The sequence below is a fragment of the Oratosquilla oratoria genome, chromosome 8 (genome assembly GCF_046742065.1).
Source record: "Oratosquilla oratoria isolate Oo_2021 chromosome 8, ASM4674206v1, whole genome shotgun sequence".
Lineage (NCBI taxonomy): Eukaryota > Metazoa > Arthropoda > Malacostraca > Stomatopoda > Squillidae > Oratosquilla > Oratosquilla oratoria.
In genome coordinates, this window is record NC_134784.1 from 74,825,580 (window position 1) to 74,837,461 (window position 11,882).

Below are 11,882 nucleotides of genomic sequence, written 5' to 3' on the forward strand. Positions count from 1 at the left end.
GCCGAGCAGAATGAGAATGGAAGGCAGAGGTGGATGGAGTGAATCTAAAGGGAAGACCGAAAATGGGATGGAAGGATGGTTGTGCCTTCCTACCGCTTCCTGTAAAGGTCACACTCTACGACCTCCTCCTCTTCCTCCTCCTCAGGTACATCGTGGCCAAGGAGGACATCGGCGAGGGCGAAGTGCTCTTCGTCGACTACCCGATCGTGACGGGGCCGAAGCAGGACTGTTCCATGGTGTGTCTTGGGTGTTACAGACAACTGGATGTCTATGAGCACACCTATAGGTGCTCCAAGTAAGGACTATCCTCCTCCACCTCTTCTTCCTCCACCCCCCCTTCTTCTGTTTGTGTTTGTTTTCTGCCCTTCATTACTGTATTCTTCTCTACATCGTTGTTGTTAATTTCATTCTTCATACCCGTAACTGTCCTTTTTAGAAAAAGAAATATATTAATTTATTTATCTGCTTATTTATTGTGATCAGTTGTGCCACGATTATTTTCCTTTCTCATATTTTCATAATCATGTTCTGTTTCTCTCCCTCCTCCTCATCTTTCTCTTCGTGCTTCTCCTATTCCTCCTTTTCCTTCTCCTCCTCCTTCTCCTTCCTGTTCTTATTCCTCCATCCTCTTCCTCTTTTCTTTCCTCCCCTTCCTCCTCTTTATGCTCTTTCTCTTCATTTTCCTCCTCCCCATCTTACTTCTCTTCCTTCTCCTCTTCCCCTTCCTCCTCCTTCTTCTTCTTCCTCTTTCTCTTTTTTCTCTCTTCCTTCCCATCATCCTACTCTTTATCTTCCCCTCCTCCTCATATTTCTCTCCCTCCCTCCCTCTCCTCCTCCTCTTTCTCTCCCTCCCCATCTCCTCTTTTCCCTTCCCCTTCCCCTCCTCTTCCTCTTTCTCTTCCTCTCCCTCCTCCTCATATTTCTCTCCCTCCCTCCCTCCCTAACTCCCTCTCCTCCTCCTCTTTCTCTCCCTCCCCATCTCCTCCTTTCCCTTCCCCTCCTCATCTTCCTGCTCTTCCTTTTAGTCCTGTTTTTCCTTTTCCTTTCTACCACTCTTAAAAATCTGTCTTTCTCTCCCGTTCCTCTCCGCCTGCGCCTGCGCCTGCGCCTGCGTCCGCCACCTCTCCGTCACCGGGCGAGTAGGTGTGGGTGGTGGGTATGTGACGCCGATTGCGAGAACAGGGGATACCACCCCCTCGAGTGTCAGGTCTTCTCCAAGTCCTCCTACACGCCGGACATTAACACTCTGGTCGAAGATCGCCCCATCTACGAGTCCATCCTGCCCCTCAGGTCAGTGGGTGACGTCAGGTGTATGACGTCAGATATGTGACGTCAGGTATGTGACGTCAGGTGTATGACGTCAGATATGTGACGTCAGATATGTGAGGTCTGGTGTGTGACGTCAGATATGTGAGGTCAGGCTATGACGTCAGATATGTGAGGTCAGGTTATGACGTCAGATATGTGACGTTAGGTTATGACGTCAGTTGTGTGACGTCAGGTTATGACGTCAGTTGTGTGACTTCAGTTGTGTGACGTCAGATCAGAATTGAACATTGACTTCTTGTGTCAGTGACGAATTTTCCTTTCAATTTTGATTATATATTTTCTCTATTTCTTTGAATGGATATTTTTTTCTACTACGATCTATATAATGCATCATATTTTCCAAGTCTATTTTCAAGCAATAAGTGTTCATTTATTCAATTTCCTTTTACCTTATTTCATTTTATTTTATCTTATTTATCTATTTATTTATTTGTAAATTTATTCAATTACTTATTGTGATGTCTAGCGTAAAGATTCCTTGTCTTTTTTATATGACTCGTAGGGTCGTTCTTTTATTTCATTTTTATTTTCGTCCCCCCCACCCCACTCTCTCTCCCTTCCTCTTGTCTTTATCTCCCCATCTCTCCTTCATCTGCAACTTCATCCTTATCGTCCCTGTCTTTATCTTTGTTTTCATGTTTCTCCTTTATTCTCCACTTCTACCTCCTTCTCTTTCTCCTCCCTCATCTCCACTTCCACCTTCATCGCCATCTCCCCCCTCCTCCTTTTAATCATATCCTAATCCTCTTATTAATCTTAATTCTAATAATTATTTTGCTTCTTCTTCGTCTCCTCCCCTCATTTTCTTCTTAACTTCTTAACTTACTCCCCTTATTCTTCCCCTTACTATTCCTCCTCCTTTTACTCCACATGATCATTCTTCTGTTATTTTTGTTCAATATACTCGTTTTTCTATGCTTTCTTCTCTTCCTCCTCCTCTTCATTCTCTCCTTCTTCCTCTTCCTCTTCCTTCTCTCAATTTTCCTCTTCCTTTCCTCTTTCTCCTCCTCCTCTGCTTCTTACTCTTCCTTTATACCCTCCGATTTATTTTCTTTCTCCTTCTCTCTCTCTCACCATCTTTCTATTCCTCTTCTTCGGATTTTTCCTCTTCGCATTTCTCTTCCTTGATGTTTCTCTACCACTTCATCCTTTCCCACATCCTTTTGACTCCTCCATGGGCCTTCTTGCACTCACTCACTCGCCCTTCCCACTACCACCACCACCACCAACAACAACAACTCCCACCACCACCAACAACAACAACAACTCCCACCACCACCAACAACAACAACAACTCCCACCACCACCAACAACAACAACAACTCCCACCACCACCACCAACAACAACAACAACTCCCACCACCAACAACAACAACAACAACTCCCACCACCACCACCAACAACAACAACTCCCACCACCAACAACAACAACTCCCACCACCAACAACAACAACAACTCCCACCACCAACAACAACAACAACTCCCACCACCAACAACAACAACAACTCCCACCACCAACAACAACAACAACTCCCACCACCAACAACAACAACAACTCCCACCACCAACAACAACAACAACTCCTACCACCACCAACAACAACAACAACTCCTACCACCACCAACAACAACAACAACTCCCACCACCACCAACAACAACAACAACTCCCACCACCACCAACAACAACAACAACTCCCACCACCACCAACAACAACAACAACTCCCACCAACAACAACAACAACACCACCCACCACCAACAACAACAACTCCCACCACCACCACCAACAACAACAACAACTCCCACCAACAACAACAACAACTCCCACCAACAACACCAAAAACAACTCCCACCAACAACAACTTATACAACTCCGTCCACCAACAACAACAACAACTCCCACCACCAACAACAACAACAACTCCCACCACCACCACCAACAACAACAACTCCCACCACCACCACCAACAACAACAACTCCTACCACCACCAACAACAACAACAACTCCTACCACCACCAACAACAACAACAACTCCTACCACCACCAACAACAACAACAACTCCCACCAACAACAACAACAACTCCCACCACCACCAACAACAACAACAACTCCCACCACCACCAACAACAACAACAACTCCCACCACCACCAACAACAACAACAACTCCCACCACCACCAACAACAACAACAACTCCCACCACCACCAACAACAACAACTCCCACCACCACCACCAACAACAACAACAACTCCCACCACCACCACCAACAACAACAACAACTCCCACCACCACCAACAACAACAACAACTCCCACCACCACCACCAACAACAACAACAACTCCCACCACCACCACCAACAACAACAACAACTCCCACCACCACCAACAACAACAACAACTCCCACCACCACCACCAACAACAACAACAACTCCCACCACCACCACCAACAACAACAACAACTCCCACCACCACCACCAACAACAACAACAACTCCCACCACCACCACCAACAACAACAACAACTCCCACCACCACCACCAACAACAACAACACCCACCACCACCACCAACAACAACAACACCTCCACCACCACCACCACCAACAACAACAACAACTCCCACCACCACCAACAACAACAACAACAACTCCCACCACCACCACCAACAACAACAACAACTCCCACCACCACCACCAACAACAACAACAACTCCCACCACCACCACCAACAACAACAACAACTCCCACCACCACCACCAACAACAACAACAACTCCCACCACCACCACCAACAACAACAACAACTCCCACCACCACCACCAACAACAACAACAACTCCCACCACCACCACCAACAACAACAACAACTCCCACCACCACCACCAACAACAACAACAACTCCCACCACCACCAACAACAACAACAACTCCCACCACCACCACCAACAACAACAACAACTCCCACCACCACCAACAACAACAACAACTCCCACCACCACCAACAACAACAACAACTCCCACCACCACCAACAACAACAACAACTCCCACCACCACCAACAACAACAACAACTCCCACCACCACCAACAACAACAACAACTCCCACCACCACCAACAACAACAACAACTCCCACCACCACCAACAACAACAACAACTCCCACCACCACCAACAACAACAACAACTCCCACCACCACCAACAACAACAACAACTCCCACCACCACCAACAACAACAACAACTCCCACCACCAACAACAACCCCAATCCACTGTACCACAACCACTGTCACGCCAGGTGCTTCATGTTGAAGAAAAACGACGTGAAGAAGTGGAAGACACTGTCGGAGATGGAGAGTCACGACGACCTTCGCAGGGGCAACGACCTGTGGAAGGAGGAGCAGGTCAACGTCTGTGACTTCCTCATCAGGAAGATTGGGCTCGATGCTGACGACGCCACCCTCCATACTATCAACGGAATCCTCGATGTTAACTGTCATGAAGTCCGGAGCAACATCCCCGGTGAGGAGAAAGCTTACTCAGAGTTCCTCTCAGCCGTTATGACACCAATAGACCTCACGTTATTGCGACATCGTCTTCGTAAATGCGCCCGATTGGCTGTTGTGCTCCAACGCTCAGGCCAATCGGGTCCAAGTATGATGAGGATGTTGCCATAAGGTGAATTTTGTTATTGACAGTAATAGACCTTGTATTATTGAGCTATCTTCAGTCATGAATGATAATGGCTGGCTGTTGAACTTGAATATTCCGTACTACAGCCAATCAGATGGAAGTATGTTGAAGATGACCCCACAATGTGAGATTTAAATACTGACTGAACAGATTCTGAAAGTTAGTTGGTAACAAAAAAAATATCCATTTTCAGATTTTTCTATAAATAATATGCAAATGACGTAATTGTATGTTGTTTACACCAAATTGTAATATAAATAAATAGATAAAAAACGAACAAATAATGTTGGTGAAAAACAGAAACTGACAAAATGTAAGGCATTAAATCATATGTAAAATTGGAAAATGGGATTTTAGATTTGAGTTAGTTCAATCTAGACTTGGGAATTAAGTTTTCTATTCATTATCATTATATAATAAAATCTAGCACAAGCTATAGATTGATTATGGAGGGTTTAGGCCCGGTAAAGGCTACATGATGTCGTACTGCTAATAAGATATCTTTTTATATTCTTTTGAATATATACTGTAGTTTGTAATTCTATATCTTTATTGAATATAGTCAACCTTTATGTTTATTCCGACTGCCGTCAGTCGATTTAATTCATGGAAAAACAAATCATACGTCAAAGTGACACTATCGAGATATGAAAGCAACCGTGAAATATACAGTTTCCCTCGAGGTCTAATTCAACGACGTGACGTCATGTCGCACGAACGTAACGGTCTTCCTGATTCAAAAGTGGCCGAACGACTGATGACGTAATTGATGTATTCCTAGGAACTCAACTGGAATACCGAGTGAGGGGTATATACCCACTGTGCGCCATGATGTCCCATGATTGTTCCTCAAACACTCACCACTCTGTCATGGAGGACATGACTATGGTGGTCGTCGCTTCCAGACAGATCCCGAAGGGACACCAAGCCACAGGTAAACAAACTTAATTTAAATCATAATGTTCCTCCTTTCTGCCGCTCTCTTCCTTAAATTCCTCCTGGTCCACTTCTTCAACTCTATCTCTTCTTCGGCACGAAGGATAAAAACACTGGTATTTGATGAGGTGTTGCTCAAACTAATTAGGCTGGTTTCAGGCTATATTTACGAGTCAAGTTGAGAAATCAAGTTACTTAACAATTTTATGCTGCGCAGTCTTGGAATCTGATAGCAGACATAAAAAAAGAAGTAAAGGAAAATGTAAACAAGCTGTCAATTCAGCACCTGTGAACCAAAACACTTTTTTCACCAATGTGAACAATCAAACGTCGAAGAGCTTGTTTTCTCAAATGTGTAGTGTACATTTATCATATAGTCAGTGCATTGTCTTAGTTACAAGGGAAAACCTACAATGTCTATCAATTTTTTTTTTCTTGTTTCTTTAGCCTCTTTTCGTGTTACCTTAATACTTAATATTTTCCTTTCCTTCATCTATCCTTGACATGGACTTAAAGGTCTCCTACCGGGCTCTTGCATTGCCATTGTAGAACCCCATTGTTGAGCCCTATTGTTACCCCATTGTAAACTCACAATAACCCCATTGGAACCCTACTGTTACCCCATTGTCACCCCATTCTCACCCCATTGCACATCACCGTTTCGTTCACAATCTCCACACACTCTCAGGCACCTACACCCACTTGCTGTCCGCGACGACAGAGAGGAGGAAGCACCTGCGCTACGGCAAGTTCTTTGACTGCATCTGCGAGAGGTGCTCAGACCCGACAGAGCTTGGAACCTACTTCGGAGGACTGAAGTGCTCCCAGGCCGGCTGCGGAGGGATTGTTATGAGTACCAACCCGGTAGATCCTACGAATGATGCTCCCTGGGCCTGTAAAAAATGTAACTTCCAGGTAATCACTGGTTCCTCTGTGTACGCTTAATGTATATGAGCATGTATGTATGTACGCATGTATGTATGTATGTATGTATGTATGTATGTACGTACATATGTATGAATCTATGTATGTGTATGAGTGTATGTGTGTGATTCACCATGGTCTTGGATCAAGTGTTAGACTCGTGATTGACAGCTATTTCCCTCCCGATCTGTTGGGTAATGCTATGACCTTACACCCACACACACACACCTAACTCCCCGCCCACGAGAGTAGGAATAACGACTCAAAGCGCAGCGATAATGAAATTATTCCAGCTCTGGGCGGGATTCGAACCCGGACCGCCGTTGTGGCGCCCGCGGACGCTACCACTGCGCCATGCGAGTCGTTATTTGTGTATGTGTGTGTATGTATATGTGTATGTGTGTGCATGTATATGTGTATGTATCGTTTGTGTGTGTGTGTGTGTGTGTGTGTGTGTGTGTGTGTGTGTGTGTGTGTGTGTGTATGTATGTATGTATGTATGTGTGTGTGTGTGTGTGTGTGTGTGTGTGTGTGTGTGTGTGTGTGTGTGTGTGTATGTGTGTGTGTGTGTGAATGTTTTTTATTACCACTATTATTGCTGCTATTATTTCTTTTTGTCATTATCATCATCATTATTATTAATCGTTCTTTCTTCCTCCTTTTTTCTTTTTCCTTTTTTTTTTTTTTTTCTTCTTCTTTCTTCGGCTGCAGGTCAAGGCCCAGATTGTGGAGCGTCTTAACAAGATGGTTTACTACGAGCTTCGCAACGCGACTCCCAACGATCCGATGGAGCTTGAGATGATCTTCAAGAAGTACTCGAATATCCTCCACGATAACCATTTCCACCTCGTGGGTATCAGGCACAGTCTGTCGCAGGTGAGTGCCTCCCGGGAACCTTCTGAAGCCACTGAATAAAATCGCGTTTAAATGGTTTATAAGAAATTTAATTTCTACTAAGCCCAGGTCAGGTTAAAAAAGTAAACGCAAATAAAAAGCAAAGGTGAACAAATAAATAAAAATAAAGGAAGAAAGAACAACAGGATATATATATATATATATATATATATATATATATATATATATATATATATATATATATATATATATAATATGTTATTCTTTCTTGTATCTTGCCGTGAATTGGTATATCCTTCCTGTTCTTCCCTCTATAGTCATTTTGTCTTCACTCTTCTTGTATCTTTAACGAAAAAAAAAACGATTCTTAAAGAAACAGGATCTTACTGAGCTCAACCTCTGACTCCCCTTTGTTTTCCCCTCGTCTTCCTCCTGCTGGACCTGTTGTTGCCTCACCGAAGACGCGTCCTTACTCCCCTCGTCTTTCTCCTACCGCAGATGTACGGCCGTGTCGAGGGTTACCTCCTGAACGAGATGACGGATTCACAGATGACCAGGAAGGAGGAGTGTTGCAGACAGCTCCTTTCCACCATCGGTGTCATCGACCCGGGCATCTCCAGACTCAGAGGTCAGTGATGTCAGTAGTAAGGTCAGTGACGTCAGCAGTAAGATCAGTGACAGAAATGTCAGTGACGTCAGAAATAAGGTCAGTGACGTCAATAGTACGGCTAGTGACGTCAGCAGTAAGATCAGTGACAGAAATAAGGTCTGACGTCAGAAATAAGGCCATTGACGTCAGCAGTACGGTCATTGACGTTGGCAGTAAGGTCAGTGACGTCAGCAGTAAGGTCAGTGATGTCAGAATTAAGGTCAGTGACGTTAGCAACAAGGTCAGTGGCGTTAGCAACAAGGTCAGTGACGTGAGCGCAAGGTTAGGGACCTGGTCAGTGCCGTGGGAGGCAAGGTCACTGATACCAGGGACAAGGTCGGTGACATCACCGATAAAGCCAATGTGCGCGCGCGTGTGTGTGTGTGTGTGTGTGTGTGTGTGTGTGTGTGTGTGTGTGTGTGTGTGTGTGTGTGTGTGTGTGTGTGTGTGTGTGTGTGTGTGTGTGTGTGTGTGTGTGTGTGTGTGTGTGCGTGTGCGCGCGTGTGTGTGTGTGTGTGTGTGTGTGTGCGTGCGTGTGCGTGTGTGTGTGTGCGTGTGCGCACCTACCTTTAGTGTCCTCCGGACTCAGGCACCTTCTGCAGGAATCCACCATGTCTACACGACTCCAACAGATCTACAGGACTCCACACCATCTTCAGAAGGACTCCACAGTATCTTCAGGATTCCACCGGATCTACAGGACTCCACAGCATCTACAGGACTCCACAGCATCTTCAGGACTCCACAGCATCTTCAGGACTCCACCGGATCTACCAGACCCCAGCGGATCTACCAGACTCCACCGGATCTACAAGACTCCACTAGATCTACCGGACTCCACCGGCTGTACCGGACCTCACAGGATCTACAAGACTCCACCTGGTCTACCTGACTCCACCGGATGTACCGGACTCCACCGGATGTACCGGACTCCACCGGGTCTACCGGACTCCACCAGATCTACAGGACTCCACCAGATCTACAAGACTCAACCGCTGTATTGACAAAATATCACAATTTGTTCATTTTAGAAAATGAGAGATTTTTGAAATGCTAATTTTATGTATACTAAGATCTATGTATTTATTTATCTATTTATCTGTCTATCTATCTGTCTATCTGTCTATATATATATATGTATATTTTAATTAGTATTTGGTCCCCATTAGGGCTCACTATGTACGAGCTGCACGCGCCCATCTTGCTGCGGACGAACCGCGCCTTCCAGTCGCGCGCCATCCCCAAGTCCGAGATGATCCAGAAGCTCGAGGAGGTCGAGAAGCTCCTTGAAGGGACCCTCAACTGTCTCCAGTTCGAGCCCCAGTCGTCTTTCGAGGGCCAGATCAACAAGGTGAGGTTTCGAGGTTCAGCTAGGAGATCTTTGGAGGACCACATTAAGTTTTTTTTTTTTTTTTTTTTTTTTTTGTTTTTTAGCCTTCTTTGCCCAGGTTGTCTTTTGGATTTTTTATTTTATATATAATTGTTTCTAAGGTGAGTTTGGGGTTAATTTTTTACTCTGGCGAAGGTCATCTTTTGTACATTTGAACGTTATATTACCACTTAGCTTTGGCAACCTGCATTTGATTTCAACACTATTCGCAACAAGAGAAGAAGATGGTGAGGAGCCTACGCCAGGAGGCGCTGAGTAGCTGCGGCCGAAGCCGTCACTTTTGCCCTATTATGCGATTTAAGGACTGTTGGGGCAGGTAACTGTCACTGCTGGGAGCCGGAGAGAAGTGAGAGACTCGAACCCACAACTAAGCGAACGCGAGACCAGCACGCTTCCGATGACGCCACCAGCTCAATAACAGAAATGCAAAATTTTTCAGATTTTATTGAAGGAAAGAAATCAACGTTCACATTTTTTTTTGCAATTTTGTTTATTAATATATATTTATTTTCAAAGATCAATCTAGAATTGAATATTTATACATTTTCTCACCACGGAAGAGGTCAAGCTGGAGATTATCTAGTGGTCTCTAGTTGAGTACACCTATTGACACTTTTGAATTAGAATTCCTGGAATGGAAAATTCTAGAAAGGAAATCTAGAGAACGGGAAAGGTCACGGTTGTCAATAACGTTATTGATTTATCTATGCATTCATTATTCATCTATCCATCTATTTATTCATTTAAATAGTCATCTATTTATTACTTTTTATTTATCTATTTGTCTATCTATGTATCTACTATCACTTCAATTTGTTTTATTATATTTTGTTTACTTTATTATTCATTCATATATAACATTCTATCTGGCTATCTAGTATTTTACTTATCTATCATTCATTCATTTATTCATTCATTCATTCATTCATTTTTATATATCCAAGTTCTGTATTAAAGGAGTCCTTAACTATCGTTTTTAAACACGCCTCAGCATAGAGCGATATTCCAGAACTCATTTTCACTACTGAATCCTTTGCTTCAGTGACCTGAAGTCTACTTCCAATAAAGTAATCACTTAATAGTCTTCTATTGTAAACCTGTGACGTCATGATGCTTATGGGGTCATTATCACAAGAACTGATTGTTATCGTTTTTCGCGTGTGACTCCCTTACTACAATCAATAGATCAACTGTTGCCTCAGATTTCACTAAGTGCATAACCCGGAGCCCCACAATGGTTGGCAACGGTCCTCAGAACCTTCCTCAGATCTTTCATGGAAGAAACTTTGGACACTATGATCAATGTCACTGGCTGAAGTGGACGAAAGAGGAGATCAGTCACCGGTTGTCAGATCTCCATGTGTAAACAAGTGTAAGGAATAAAGTCAAGGTTGATAGAGGGAAGATCTTGGCCCCATTCTTGAGACCGAGTGTCAGCCTACCAGGGCTGCACTACCTGATGGAGGTGAGGGGGGTTGATTGGTTTTGAAGATGAGGAGATTCGTTATCTGAGGAGATTCGTTATCTGTCTTTCAGGACCACCATTTGTATGTTCCCACCATCAGCTCCTCCCTAACTACAACAACTGATCATTGTCCTTTACTTCAGATCGCCAAGGGTTCACTGTCTGAGCTGAAGAAGTGGATTGTGACGGTCAAGGATCTCCCTCCTGAGACCTTCGCCCCTGAGGAGGAGGATGTCGAGGAAGGAACTGGCTGCGAGGAAGAGAACGTCACACTCGAAGGATTACTCAAGAAATTAGAGGGATCCCACTCGTAGACATCCGACGTCCGTTTCCTTACTGTCCGCTCGCCTTCCGGGCCTTCGCCCGCGCCGTCATCCCGTGCTCTGACGTCAGCTTCGTGACGTCACGCCATGTGCATTGGTGTTTATTTTCTGGAAAACTGAACCATTCGCTTCGGGTTCTCCCAGATTTTTTCTAAAGCTATTTGGACTTGTAAAACACATAGAAAGTGATCGTAGATTAAAAGAAAAAGGAAATTGTGGACTCTGATCGAAGGTCTTTTGTCCTTCGTTTTCTTGTAGCCTTTGATCGTGTTTTTTGGCCCCCGAATTGAGCATTCGATTCCTTTCAATAATCGTCGCATTCGATAA

General features: G+C 44.3%; 1 protein-coding gene across 3 annotated transcripts in view; it reads left to right on the forward strand.

Moving 5' to 3' along the window:
* Positions 1–11,548, forward strand: part of LOC143027822 (SET domain-containing protein SmydA-8-like) — a 49,222-nt gene extending 37,674 nt beyond the window's left edge. For all 3 annotated transcript variants that reach the window (XM_076189424.1, XM_076189425.1, XM_076189426.1), the window contains 9 exons: positions 146–295; positions 1,144–1,290; positions 4,619–4,842; positions 5,795–5,947; positions 6,638–6,864; positions 7,585–7,749; positions 8,227–8,356; positions 9,547–9,728; positions 11,376–11,548. In XM_076189424.1, the coding sequence (XP_076045539.1) occupies positions 146–295; positions 1,144–1,290; positions 4,619–4,842; positions 5,795–5,947; positions 6,638–6,864; positions 7,585–7,749; positions 8,227–8,356; positions 9,547–9,728; positions 11,376–11,546 (1,549 nt within the window). In that variant the 3' untranslated portion in view covers positions 11,547–11,548. The remainder of the gene's footprint in view (positions 1–145; positions 296–1,143; positions 1,291–4,618; positions 4,843–5,794; positions 5,948–6,637; positions 6,865–7,584; positions 7,750–8,226; positions 8,357–9,546; positions 9,729–11,375) is intronic.
* Positions 11,549–11,882: the final 334 nt, after the last annotated feature.